The sequence below is a fragment of the Spodoptera frugiperda genome, chromosome 15 (assembly GCF_023101765.2).
Source record: "Spodoptera frugiperda isolate SF20-4 chromosome 15, AGI-APGP_CSIRO_Sfru_2.0, whole genome shotgun sequence".
NCBI classification, from domain to species: domain Eukaryota; kingdom Metazoa; phylum Arthropoda; class Insecta; order Lepidoptera; family Noctuidae; genus Spodoptera; species Spodoptera frugiperda.
This window is the reverse complement of record NC_064226.1, coordinates 11,935,618-11,950,047: the sequence shown is the minus strand read 5'-3', so window position 1 is coordinate 11,950,047 and position 14,430 is coordinate 11,935,618. Positions and strand designations below refer to the sequence as shown.

Genomic DNA, 14,430 nt, shown 5'->3' with positions numbered 1-14,430 from the left:
GACAGGTGTGATATATTCTAATAAGTTTGCAAGAAAAACCTCTCTTAGATCTTTATTGCCACTACGAGAGTCGTGACAATACGCTTATGATGTGATGCAGAAATAAGATCACCTTTGAAATCATTAAGCGTCTGTTTTACCACCTATATAAGTGCCCGATAAACTTATGTGACAGATAGTGCATACAAATTATGTTCTTAATTCAAAGTTATCTGATACATAGCAGCTATCCAGACATTGTGAAACTAGTTCTTAGAATTTTGTAGTATAAAATACATAATGAATAATTCCTTAAAATATACCTACAGCTATTTTATATAAATTAAAATTAGGTCAGTCAGTCACAACGATACCTACGGTCGGTTTCAATGTGGAAACTGTAACGTATAAAAACGTCAAATTCAACGTCTGGGACGTCGGAGGGCAGGACAAAATACGACCTCTTTGGAGGCATTATTATACAGGTGTGTTATTTTACCTCTTTTATTATTTTTACCAATTGAAGCCCGACCTCTTGGTCTAGGAAACTAGTGACCAAATTCCCAAGATTGTTTGCCTATGTTTATACAAAGAATCATACGCAAATTCGTGTTTTTCAAAATCTTCAATAACAATACGAATGGTCTAACGAATTCGCCTCGCGTACTCGTTTTAGTTATTTTGGAAACTTTAATATTGATAAATGATCAAGCAAAAGGATTATAATAGCAAATTGGAAGATGGTTACCTACAGACCCAGATTTATTAAAGACTAGCTTTTGCCCGCGACTTCGTTCGCGTGGAATAGTGACTTCCGGCAAATTTTTGGTTTTAACCACATAGTTCCCATAGCTATAGGCTCATGATGATGATGATGATGATGAGTTCCCGATCTCGCGGAATCTCTTCAAAAATGAGATGTTTAAGATATTCCAGGGAACTCTTCAAAAATCAACATAATGAGCTCTGCGTTTGATTTTAATAGATGTATACTCACTTAGGGCATTGAAAAAATAGTTTAAAAACGGACTTTAACTAAAGAAATATTATAATCTTTCCGAACTTAAGATGAAAACTAACTTAAAACTAAAGAAAGCTACGAATTACGAATTTATAACAATTAAAAAAGAAATTATATTAGAACCTATCCTTTATGCTATAATAACCAAGCTTAAACTAAATAATTTAAAAGAAACGACTTAAATCTAATCTAATTAATTTATAAATTAGACTTACAATTTTATTAAAAAAACTAACTACAGTAACTACTAATAATCGATATCAAACTAAACCTACGTTAAAAAGTTTAACCAGAAAACCAGGAAAACCCAACAAATAAACTTATTAATTGACAAATACAACGAAACCAATTTAGAATATACGAAACAGCAGGACCACTACAGACAAATAATCATACGACTGATAATACACATTTTCTACAATAGTACCGAAGCGCTCGGCCGATACCCAACCAAATAATTGTAACAAAACCATAGCGCGATCTATTTCGATCCCAACGCCATCTATCGAGGATAAAGACAACTTGGATTATTTATTTATACTCCGTTCGGGCATTTTCTTTGTACTAAAAGTTTAATTATATTGATATAATTTTTTTCATACCTTTTTACTATTTGTTAACTTTTTTCGATGAATTAAAACAATAACATGAACCGAAGTCGTGTAACGATCGACATAGAATTATCTATACTCCGTTAGAGCGTTTTCTTTGTACTAAAAGTTGTATTATGTTATATTTTTCATTGCTTTTTACTATTTTGTAAAAACAAATTTCCAATGAATTAAAACAATAACATGAACTGAACAATTGTAATTACACCATTGCGCGATCAACGCCATCTATCTACGGAGTATAGGAACAGCCCGACATTGTTCAATTCCGTACTATAAGTACGAAATTGAACAATAGATGGCGCTGTATGTCCGGAATAAAATTATTTTTTATTTTATTTTTATTTTATTTTTATTTTTATTTTTATTTTATTTTATTTTTATTTTATTTTTATTTTTATTTTATTTTTATTTTATTTTTATTTTATTTTTATTTTATTTTTATTTTATTTTTATTATTATTTTATTTTTATTTTATTTTTATTTTATTTTTATTTTATTTTTATTTTATTTTTATTTTATTTTTATTTTATTTTTATTTTATTTTTATTTTATTTTTATTTTATTTTTATTTTTATTTTTATTTTATTTTATTTTATTTTATTTTATTTTATTTTATTTTAATTTTATTTTTATTTTATTTTTTGATTTTTGAAATAAAAATATATCTATGTCCTTTCTAAGGTTCTCAACTATATCTGTACCAAATTTCAACCAAATCCGTCAAATAGTTGCGGAGATTAATGGTATAAGCATAGAATGTTCGACGTGATTCTTTAATTTGACATAACTTTTTTATTTATGAACCGATTGACATGAAACAAACACTAAATGTAAATTTAAGCATCCCACAATATATTCGTGAAAACCACATCCAACTCGGATCAGCCGTTTCTGAGATTAGCGCGCACAGACGAACAGACAAACAGACAAACAGACAAACAGACAAACAGACAAAAAAAAGTTAATTACATTTTTGGGTTCGACATCGACATAACAATAACCCCTGCTATTTTTTTTATTTTTATTTTCAATGTACAGACAGCACTTTTCTACGATTTTATTATATGTATAGATAAATTATTTTGAACCTAGACAGCAGATTAAGATGATAGATGACTTGAAGTTCTATTTTGGACCTTCCTAATTATTTTTCGTATGACTTGAGACATTAGGGTTGTGCGGCTGTGCAACCAACCAAGAAGTTTCGAATTAAATTCCCTATTCTAACTAATCGCACCCTGTGTATTACACACATATACACCCTATTATAGGGAGCCTAAGTGTAAATATGTATTTCATGTGAGCTTTTCTGCCCATCTGCTCTATAAAAGTGTGTTGCTAATCTATAATATAAAAATAAGTCGGGTTTTCCTTCCTGACGCTATAACTGCAGAACGCACGAATCGATTTCCACGGTTTTGCATTCGTTGGAAAGGTTTCGGGCTCCGTCAGGTTTATAACAAAGAAAATTTAAGAAAATCATTGGTGGCGAAACGGAGTTCGCCGAGTTTGCTAGTCTATAACATTAAAGGAAGTCGGGTTTTCCTTCCTGACGCTATAAGTCCAGAACGCAAGAACCGATTTCCTCGGTTTTGTATTCGTTGAAAAAGTCTCGGGCTCCGTGAGGTTTATAGCAAATTCAAAAGCCCAAATTCTGTCACAAGTCATTATTGTACGCGTACGAAGGCGCGGATAACTGCTAGTATTGTATACATCATGACATAGTCTTAACGTCTATATAACGAAATGTTCCAGGCACTCAAGGTCTAATATTCGTGGTGGACTGTGCGGACAGGGACCGCATCGACGAGGCCCGTCAGGAACTGCACCGGATCATCAACGACAGAGAAATGCGTGACGCCATCATACTCATCTTCGCTAACAAACAGGATTTGCCTGACGGTATGGACAATTTCATTTAATTACACGTTATCGAGACCGAAGTACTTACATACATAACCTCACGCCTGTCTCCCATGGAAGTAGGCAGAGACAATGGAACGCCAATTGCTCCGATTCCTAAATATCTCTTTTGTTTCATCCACGGTTATCAGCTTTTTCATGCATTAATTTGGCCCTTTTTAATATATCGTCAAGACGAAGCACATACTGTTTATACTATTTGGAATATACTGTTATGCAATTTAACTATGTATTGGAAATTCTATGACGACTATTAAATTTTAGATCACGACAACATTAGGTGGAATGTCCACATTGTTTCTGCATTTAATACCATAATATAACTACTAGACCAAGGACATTCAGTTAAAAGTCAAGAAAACTAAAGTAATTTATGGTTTGTAATAACCCACATGTTCTTTTTCTTTCTATATGCTATAAATTGATAGACAGATCTATAGAGCCAGTCTGGAAGTTTCTAACACATTAGACTCAAAAGGAAATGAAGAAATCTAGGTCATTTGTCAAGACACGAGAGATGTGCTCGTCATTGACTAATTGTATGGTCAAAGGTCGCATTCTTGAGGAGCGAATGACAGGTTGTAGGCCGTGGTTGACCCTCATTTGACATGTATTTTGCAATAGTCAAAAGACAGCTGCAGGTCTACTGGTTTCATTAATTAAAAGGGCTCTTCCTGAAAGCGAGCACTTTGGTTTTACACTTATTTGATATTCGAAATGTATTTCAGGGCACAAATGAAAAAAAAGTGATTCATTAAAGAAGTTATCTTCAGATTTCTACTCATCTGCTTCATAATTATGTTAACGTTCGTAATATAAATCTCGCCTATATTTCCCAAAGAGCAGATCTGTTTGTAAATTATTTGATCACTGGGATAGACTAAATCTAGTTTCCTGGTTATTCAAAAGACTAAGAAAAAAAAAAATCCCCTATAATTGCTCAAACATTACCCTTTTATAATTCCAGCAATGAAACCCCACGAGATACAAGAGAAGTTGGGGCTGACGCGCATCAGAGACCGCAACTGGTACGTGCAGCCGTCGTGCGCGACGTCCGGCGACGGGCTGTACGAGGGGCTCACCTGGCTCACCAGCAACCACAAGTTATGAGCTGCAGAGTAGGCGGCTCTGTGCCGCCGCGCCCGCCACGGTACGTTGCTACAAACTCTTCCTAATATGTAGTCATAAAATTATTGCTTTTATTATGCTGCTTAATCTCTCAATACTCAAATCCTTAACCTTAATAAAAGACCGGCAACGCACTTATAACTCCTAGTGTTTCGGGTGACCATGGGCGGCGTTGATTGCTTACCATCATAATGATCCGTCCATCCCATAAAAAAGTTGTTGTTCTAATGATAACTAGAATAACTGTATAGGTTAAGATGGTTCAGCAAAGTATTGTAAACTTTTTCCATGATGAAATTCACTAAGGGAAGGGCCCAATTTCATTCCAACTTCACCTTTATAGCAATTAAATGGCGGTAATATGTTTTTGGAATTGGGACCATACCGTTTTCCTTTACACCTTTCTTATTTGAATTAAACTATTGAATTGCATTTAATTACTCTTGGTTATATTAAATTTATGGATATTCCAATAAATGAAATAGACACAGATATTCATTGAATTTTTTCTCTATTTCCAGGTGAGGATGTCGATGCCATTTAATTTAAGTAAGCGCCCGTGTGCCGGAACAAGCAACGTCATTGTGAATACCAGTGTTGATTCTTTATAATGGTTATACAGACAAAACGCTCCAGTGCGCAGTGTACGGTGCGAGAGACTGTCCGTGTGAACACAACCTTAGATAGCAAGCAAGCGAACGCTTGTCACAAAATCAAATATTCCATATTTAAAAAATAATAAAAAAAAACAAATTTAGAAAGTTTTGTTGTAACGATATTCGATTATTTTTTTATGTTATTTAAAGAATTATTACATAAAGTAAAATGATTTTTTTTTATTTAGTTAATGTTTACCTCCTTTGTATAGTAAGGTAGAATAAAGTTTCTAATGCATTATTGTGGGTAATCGAGGACTATGTATGGATGGTCGCAATATTGTTTATTACGGATATTTAAGTGATAGTTATGCACGCTGCGTAGGTCATTCGTATAGCGTGGCTTGACTGTTGTTAGCTAAACTTCATACAGATCAATGGCTAAGAAAATCAATCAAATCAATAAAAATTAACAAGTTATTTCTACCCTTCGTTATTTATAAGGACATTTAAAATTTAAAATTGACATGTTATACATCACTATTTAATTTATATTGAAATTATTTATATTAAAAAATTACTATAACACTATTCGCTTCACTTGAATTAGTTTTCGCACTAATTGAAATGTGAACATGGATTGACTAATACCTGTGCACTCGAATTTGAGTCTTATTGCCTTGTAACAATAGTCAAGCTACCCTGATACAATAATGTACATATTGAAGCAATGTATGTACATATTGAAGAGTATTTTTATTACTGTCGCTGTTTTGAATGTTGATTTTTGTATGCGAAATGTTTTAAGACAAAATCTTCTTATGTATGTATGAACTATGAATATTGCTTTCTGCTTTCTATGTGATTCTTTGGACGGTGCTGGCGCTTTACTAAGATTGAGCTGATATGCGCTTGTTTTTGTTACGTCTTGTGTATGTCGCGAGGAAATAATCTATGAAACTTGTCCTGATTTACTAATTCTATAATGGCACGCATATAAATCAATAGAAATCGCACTCAAATACGTTCCTTTATTCTGGAAGCTATGGTGCCATGAATCAACATTCAGTTAGATAGGTTAAACTTATATCCTTTTGGTGTCGTAGTTTAAACATTGTCTTCAATTATTGATTTATTCAAAGAAATACACTGCTGGAATCGGTATAATAACTCCTTAAGCAGTTTGTCTTAGTAAAGCGCCGTAAAACTGTGCCAGTAGTCGAGTCAGTACGGGGACCACCTGATTTTGTAAATACGGCTCATTAATGGACCTTGAAATGAGATTTTTCTAGCGAATTATTTAAATTTTATAGCTTTGTTTTGTGAGGGCTTTTGCCAAAGGGTGATTTTGCTTATACAAGGCTGATTTTTAGATGCAAACTGTATGCCCAAGCTTCATTGTTTATGAGTAGGGATCAATTATAATATCACTCAAGGTTTCAAGCCATGCTAGGTGCTCAACTGATAATGGCGTCGCTGTCTATGAGCCCCTAGCTTAGCTCGAAAGTAGTCGAGTTACCATGATTAATATCAATAAATAGTTTTCATGAATCTGAGATTTTTTTGTAACAATACAAACTTAGTTCTCTGCTCTATAAATTATTCGAGGCATATAAAAAGCTTACGCTATGCGACGATTGAAGGAACATGGAAGTATAGCAATAAATAGATTTTCCATACGATTTAGATATAAAGTAATTTTATCAAATTAATATATTCAACGAAATTAGGAACTCAATGAGAGTTAGAACATCGATGTCGTTGATTGTTTAAGTAATAGGTATTGCTAGGAAGGCTGGTTTCACCGTTGACTCAATAAACTTGGTTTGACGGGGTTTTTGAAGAGATATCGTTGATCCTATGTTAATTTAACGATGGTGGAGCCAGCCTGTAATTGTCCTTGTGTAAATATTGAGCGGGGATTAGTTATCGATTGTAGAACATTACAATACGCGTCTATACGTTTTTAATAATTAAGAAATTCTGTGCGCCTATCCCCGCTCTTTCAAACGTTAAAGGGACTCTTAGAATCACAGCAAAGTTAGAAGTAGATAGAATTTGAATCAAATGTACGTGAGACAATAATTACTAATACAAAATCGTCTTGCGCCTCAACGTTTTGATCTAGAACGTGCTCTCAATCATAGTAACACGTGTTTAATCAAAATTAGCTCTTATTTCCAGGTCCATAGCCTAAATTTTCGGCAACCTTTACTATTTGTTTGTACTGATTTCTTGCCTACATCTAGAATTGTGTAATTGCGAGTAAATACGACGAAAGCTTTGTTAACTTTTTTCTGTTAAAACTCACCTATACTTTGTGATATAAATATATTTCATAGAACATTTAATGTATGATTATTTTCTAGAATGTTCGAATTGATCGATGGTAATACTCTTAGACATGACAATATACAATAGGTCATGCTCTTACAAATTTAGAACTGATTTAACTTTGATAATCAATTTTATTTTCAACTTAAAGTGCAATTAAAAATTTCTAGCAACTATTTTGCACGGTGATGTAAAAATATTTATAATTTAAATGGTGATGTACCGCCGGGTTTAGCGCGGAAGCGTTGCTAATTAAAAACCTATTGTATAATATTGTAGAAAGATAAATTCAATATAAATTCACCCTTGAAACATTTAGTTTTATTCCTTTCTAGATAGAAGACCGAGTACCAATAATAGACTCAGAAATATCGTAACTGTATTTTATTTCAGACTTAATGGGCATTGATAGTAAATCAAAATTTCTTAATAAAGTCAGTGATCATCCAGTCCATGTACATGGCTAGTCTAGCTATTTTTTTTCTCGATATAGTTATCAGCCTAGTCATATTGCGGCGTGCTTTCAATCCAATACTGAGAATCAAATTAAACTTCATTAACAATTCGATCTTGTCTAATCTGTACCTTAACACATGGTGGTGTGGTTGGTTTTGGTTTAGCTGTAGTTTTCCATGGAGTTGGTTGTGATGGAAGAGTCTGCTGTGACGTCATCGTAGCGCGGAGGGAGAATGATTTGCAGTTCCTCGTTGAGTTGGACTTCTTCGTCGGGAACTGGGTCATCGGGGACTCGTGTGTCAAAATCTTCGTTAGTTGAAACGCCACTAGAATATAATAATTCCATCGTGAAATATACATATTATATAAAGAAATTAATGAAGCCTTCGATACATTTTTTAAACACTAACAGGTTTGATTAGACTAAAAATAATAGTCCAGATTTTAATACATAAGGACAACAAATATTAATCGAGACTTTTTATGCTAAGTGCGAATTTCTGACGCTCATTCTACTCTTTGATTGCCATCATTTATCGGGTAGTCCTCAGTAACCTTAGTATGAGTTCGCTTTACGTTTAAAGTAATCGAAACGAGAGTGCGTACGGTGCACTGATTGGCCGGCTCGAATAAACCAACCAAACAGAGCGCCGAACACGTTCTCGTTTCGATTACCTACTTAAAACATAAAGCAAACTCATACTAAATGTACAGATACGACAAAAGTAATGAAACAGTTTATAAATACTAGTATAATTGACTCACTCCAACTGGTCACCCACTCTAGCACCGGCAAGGACGGAGGTGTAGAGCCTTGCCCGAGCACCGTGCAGCCTCATGCCAGCAGGCACGTCCTCGGCGCCAGAACGCGTCTCCAGAATCGGGAGTAATGAGTTAGCACCGTTGCCTGTTCAGACACCAAGAAATCGGTTACTAAGTAACAAAATATTCAACTTTATTTGTAAAAGCTTAAGGTTGAAACTTTAAATTAACAAGGCTTTGTCTGCTCGGTTAGCGCCGTGCAACATGTAGCGGGTTCGATTCCCGCACGGAGCAACTCTGTGTGATCCAAAAATTGTTGTTTCAGGTCTGGGTGTGTATGTGAACTTGTATGTTTGTAAACGCACCCATGACACAGGAGAATATCCTAGTGTGGGGCAATTAAAAAAATAAAATAAAAAAGACTTTGTGACAGAATTATTATAAAACGTATCTGTGGAGAAAGTTCAGCAGTGAAGTCCTATAAGCTGTTGGGAAGATATACGCACCTTCATCAGGTCTGTTGATTTGGTCAGTTTCTATTACATGACCGTTTTCATGGGGCGGCAGTTTGTTCTTTGGTTTCTCATCACGAACGTCTGAAATAGATACCTTTCTATAATCTGTTATATTAATAAACAATTTAAATGTTAAGAAATCAGTTTAAAACATTTAAACTACGTACTAGGTAGGTACAAGAAATATTATAAACAGCAGTGTGCCCGAACGATGAAGTTAGATTGAGGTGCTATGAAATAAACAGCACAATATTGGGACTGTTTTGTGGATTTTTTCCGCTAGTTATACCACCCACTCGAATAGATAGAGTCTACAACCTATAGGGCCTGTAGGTACCTACAATAAATAAAGCAAAACATCTTCTCATACATACAGTAGTAAAATATAGTAGGTACCTACTTAGAAGGATTTTGAAAAGCAACACTCACCACTTTTGTTATTCCCTCGTGTTGGTAAGTCTGCGTATCCACGGAACAAGGTTTCCAGTTCATCAGGGGACATGCGACGCAGGTACGGAACACGCTTCAAGTCGGGCCGGTGAAGGCTCCGGAAGGAATTTCGATGCTGGCCATAATAAAACAATTTAATCAGGCAGGTACGAGTACTATATAATATATGTTCCGTTCATTATAACAACTGGTGAGCGGTGCATTTACCAGAGCTGGACTCCTTAATGAGACTCAGATACAAAAACCTAAGTACAGAGCATTTGTTCAAGCTTAAGGAGTATTAAGTAGGGCTTCCAATCTCGATATACCGAGATCTCGGTATTGCGGGATCCCGCGTCCTTTTCCACTCCCGCGTGATGCGGGATTACGGGTGCGGGATCCGCGAGATTTGCGGGACTGAAAAACGCGATCGCGCTAATACACTTGAGTCCATTATAAAAAAAGAAATGACTCTCTATGAATCTGGGGGGTCAATGGGAAAATATCTTACATTTACATATAAAGCCTTAAAAGGAATACCGCCGAGAAGTGTGGAAGCCGAAAGGGCATTTTCTGCTGCTGCTGCTATATTGCTTCTAAAATACGCAGCAGTTTGGCAGGTGACAGTTTAGATATGTTGTGTTTCCTTCGCAAACATTTTCAATTAAAAGCTTTAGCTGACAAACTAAATAAACCAACTTTTATTTTCAGTCGAAATTAGTTTTTTTAGTTGATATTTTATTTTTTTGGTGTATTTTATAAAGAAGATAGTTTTCATGATTTTTCAGTATTTGTTGCTGTATTTGTGAAGAATAAACGGTGTAATCTCACACTTATAATAATATTTAAATAAATGCGGAGTTAGTTGATTAATTCATTGTTATATTTGCCTTATTTATATATGATTATTTTCAATATGCGGGATCCCGCAAATACCGAGATCCCGCGGGATTTAAAATTTGTAGTCCCGCAAATACCGAGATTGAATTCAAGCTGCGGGATTGGAAGCCCTAGTATTAAGTTCAAGTCAACATTTGATAAGCAATATTAAAAAAAAATCTGGTGTTGTATGTATACTAGTAGTTAAGTGAGATTATTATTTAAGTAAATGAGACCTGAATAATAAAATTCAATTATTTAGGTACTTGTTTATTTTTTACCTTTACGAGACCCGGTGGTATTTGCATCCGTTCACATGCGCGTGACATGCTCAAACATTGTATCACGCTGTCGTGTTTCACGGAAATTGCTGACAGTCCACTTCTTACTAGGTCCTCGTTTATCTGTGAGAAAATGTATTTCAATGAGGAACATTCAAGTACTGCACATTTAGTAGGAGCTAGAATGCCTTAGTGATTCCATTTTGGATATCATTTAAGAGGTAGCCTACCTTTTTAAAATTGTCAGTACCCTTATTACGAGTTGACTTTACGTTGAACTAAAACGAAACGAGAGCGCGTTCGGTGCTCTGATTGGTTGGGTTATTCGAGCCGACCAATAAGAGCGCCAAACGCGCTCTCGTTTCGTTTAGGGTAAGGGTAGGGATGAGTTTCTATATTATTTTAACCAGAAACTGCGCGTTACATTTCTGCACGTTAAGATTATTGATTAATATTGATACATGCAGTGTGGAAAGCTTACAGTGTGTGAATAGTTCCCAAACCACCCCTAAAATGATTTGCTATACAACTTGTATAGCATCATAAATCATAACCGATTTTATATTTCACACGTACCTAGCTAAACGTTTAGCTAGCTAAGTAAGTTGAAGGTTATCTGTGATCACACTCGTGTAATAGCACAAAGGCGTTTTAGGCGCGTAATTCACAATCCGATTGAACATAAAATTAATTACCAACACAGCAGTAGGTACATCTAGATAACTTCAAATCCCAACTTCTACGGAATAAATACGACAATTTCTTCACACGCCTGTCATTAGCGTTTTTCGTAACGCTGTTTGATACATTTAATCAATGTTTCCGTTGAATAAACTAAGTACGTCACGAGTGGAACACGAGGCGAGTATATTGGACCACATCAATCAGAGAGACAGGACCGTTCTCATTTGATGCGGTGACCAGACTTTAATATTGTGTTATTGATTGCCCGGCACGATGGTAAAGCCGAATGGCCGAATGAAAGTGCTAAATGGAATGTACCTATGTTACATACATGGTGCCTTGTAGGTACCTATTTTAATATCAGTATGTATTAAGAAGTTTATTTAAGTAGATACTATTTTGATTATGTTTATTTAGATGTAGGTAACAAATGTTACGCTGTATGTAGCTATTCTTAAAGGCTACTGATAAAACTACCATGTTTAATAAAGAATAACTCTGAACGGACTAAGATTTGGAAATTGGCGCCAAAGTAACTTTTATTCAGCTCAAAATTCCTTATCCAATGATGTAACACACATAGCTATTGGAAGGTAGGGCCAGATTTCATAGAAACTCTGGCATCCTCCTTTATTAAGATACTATTTTGACTACCTTTAATAAGACCTTTAGACTTAACAGGACTTATGTACCTACAAGAACACACCACAGTAGGTACAATTAAAAAGCAAAATTATTTTCTTAAACCGGGATTGAAAGTAAAATTGTTTTCATATATCCGAACACAAATCCGCATTACGTTTAGGTACCCGCAAATAAAGTAGGCATGGTATATAGGTAGATATATTATACAGATTGTTCTACGGGATTAACGGAACCTGAGAGCCTTTTCGAAATCCAAATGTTTGAATTTATTTTACGATGAGAGTTGCTTCCATTTCATTATTATTGTCGTTGTTGATATTATTATGTCCTTTATAAGGTCTTATAATGGGTAAGTAGAAGTGTGTAGGTAATTATAATTCTGTTGCTAAATCATGTTTGAAAAAAGTTGACATATTCTGGCAATCCCTGTTGTTCCCATGTCAGTTGATAGTTACAGAATAAGAGTGCCGCTTCTAATGACTTGTTTGTTTTCACCGAATATACTAGTAAGTAGGTACCTATCGACGTAACCTAAATAGCTCAAATAAATCTAATCTATTTCTAAGAGAAGCTAGCGCTTATTACAACGAATAACATTAAATGTAAACACAAGAAATCAGTGTTATTAGAGGGTGGTCCCAGAGGGGTTGAGATAAAATTGCTTTCATAGTCCCCGAAAGCAATTTGAAAGATGGCCGCGATGAATACTGTTCCAGAACTATTAATGTTTTCAACTTGAATGCTTTTAAACGTTCTGTAGCATAAATGAAAGATTTGCGTTAACTCAGTCAAGTAATTGTCCGTTTTGAAAGTTTTGCAGATAATTTCTTTGATTTGTGTAGTTACGGTGCTGCTTTTCATGCATTTGTAGATAGCTATTTTAATAGGTACCTAGATATGAAATTTGGTGTTACACATTTAGTACAAACTTAAAAGTATCTAATAGAAGAACTCAAATAAAGGTTTAATGAAAGAACGACAATCGGAATTCAGCAAAGTATTGATGTCCGTCATCATAATCTTCTACCTTGTTTCTGTGACAGATATGGTTTTTGACCAGTGTCAACAACTTGTCTCCTCTAACATAGACAGTGGGTCGTTTTAAGGGCGATTGGACTGTTTTGATTAAACTCTGTTCCTTAAAGATGCTGCCTTTGAGGTAAAGATTTAACCAAACTTCAGAACATCCCACAAACCTCTATTGACACTACAGAACAATGTAGCAATCACCTGTAGTTCTCTTCCTTCGCAGCACGGCACGAGCGGTGGCAGTTCTTCTTTCAGTTTGTGAGCCGAGGTGAGCCCGGTGGCAACATTGTCACCGCTTGCCACCGGGTTCATCAGGAGCAATGATGCATCCGATGACCTCTTCTCTTTCACCTCCATGGTCTCCAATTGTTCTTTCAAGCTCACGTTGGTGCTCATGCTTCTATCCTTCACGCCCATCAAAAGAGTTTTGTTTTCGTGTAGTAGCTGCATCACTGCTATTTTTTGTCTTGTTGTGGTATGTATTTTTTATGTTCACATTTTTATTCCAATTTTGACTTAGTGTGACGTTTCTATTTTGAAATGTTGTTTGTTTCTTTTTGTTGTGTCTCTGGCTTGGTTTTGGTGTGGGATCTTTTTGGTTGGGAAGCTTGTTCTGTGAGTAGGTTTATTGGATTTATTGTGGCCTAGACTAAACCTAGTTGAAAACTAAAAGAAAACAATAAAAACAGAACGAATACTATTTTAATTCTAAAGTCTACTTTCTACTCTTCTAAACATGGTCCCCATAAAATTAACAAAACGGTTTTGTTTCTTCTTAATAGAAAAGAATTGGTTTGCAATGTTTTACATTCAGGGCGCAGATTGTTCTTTCCTTCAATCTACATTTGAAAGCAGCTCGTCAGGGCAACAAGCTTGAGATAAGTACATTGTATCGTACCCTGATCACGTAGCAACGCTTGACCAAAATTGCACCCTCCAACAATAAGCTGGGTCGAAACTTCGAGAGTACCCATCGAAATTAAGTAAGTCGTTCTCTCTTTTTGGAGAATAATTTTCTAGTCTATATTGGAGGTTTGCAGCTCAAATAGTTTTGTAAGAAGGTACCAGTGTTATTTACTGTTTAGCAAATCTGATAGATTATATCTTGCTTCAATGCAAGGGCATGGACATCCTACTTATAGTAAAAATACTTAC

General features: G+C 35.1%; 2 protein-coding genes across 4 annotated transcripts in view; one reads left to right on the top strand and one right to left on the bottom strand.

Annotated features, from left to right (window-relative positions):
• LOC118271985 (ADP-ribosylation factor 6) overlaps window positions 1–7,907 on the top strand; it is a 49,647-nt gene extending 41,740 nt beyond the window's left edge. For all 3 annotated transcript variants that reach the window (XM_035588276.2, XM_035588282.2, XM_050698949.1), the window contains exons 4-7: window positions 309–464; window positions 3,370–3,516; window positions 4,505–4,687; window positions 5,187–7,907. In XM_035588276.2, coding sequence (XP_035444169.1) covers window positions 309–464; window positions 3,370–3,516; window positions 4,505–4,647 — 446 coding nt within the window. In that variant the 3' untranslated portion in view covers window positions 4,648–4,687; window positions 5,187–7,907. The remainder of the gene's footprint in view (window positions 1–308; window positions 465–3,369; window positions 3,517–4,504; window positions 4,688–5,186) is intronic.
• A 244-nt stretch (window positions 7,908–8,151) lies between these two features.
• Window positions 8,152–13,824, bottom strand: LOC118271979 (uncharacterized). Its single transcript, XM_035588264.2, has 6 exons — window positions 13,477–13,824; window positions 10,918–11,040; window positions 9,758–9,893; window positions 9,320–9,409; window positions 8,817–8,958; window positions 8,152–8,377 (listed from the first exon to the last, which is right to left on the bottom strand). Exons 1-6 carry the CDS (start codon window positions 13,723–13,725, stop codon window positions 8,212–8,214), a joined length of 906 nt encoding a protein of 301 aa, XP_035444157.2. The 5' UTR covers window positions 13,726–13,824; the 3' UTR covers window positions 8,152–8,211.
• Between the last annotated feature and the right edge of the window lie 606 nt (window positions 13,825–14,430).

Excerpts from the sequence above, each read along its gene's own strand:
- LOC118271979 (XM_035588264.2), bottom strand. The coding sequence starts at position 13,725 with ATGCAGCTACTACACGAAAACAAAACTCTTTTGATGGGCGTGAAGGAT. Across the intron at positions 9,894-10,917 it reads TACCACCGGGTCTCGTAAAG|CATCGAAATTCCTTCCGGAG; the intron begins GTAAAAAATAAA and ends TATTATGGCCAG. Across the intron at positions 9,410-9,757 it reads ACGAGGGAATAACAAAAGTG|ACGTTCGTGATGAGAAACCA; the intron begins GTGAGTGTTGCT and ends TATCTATTTCAG.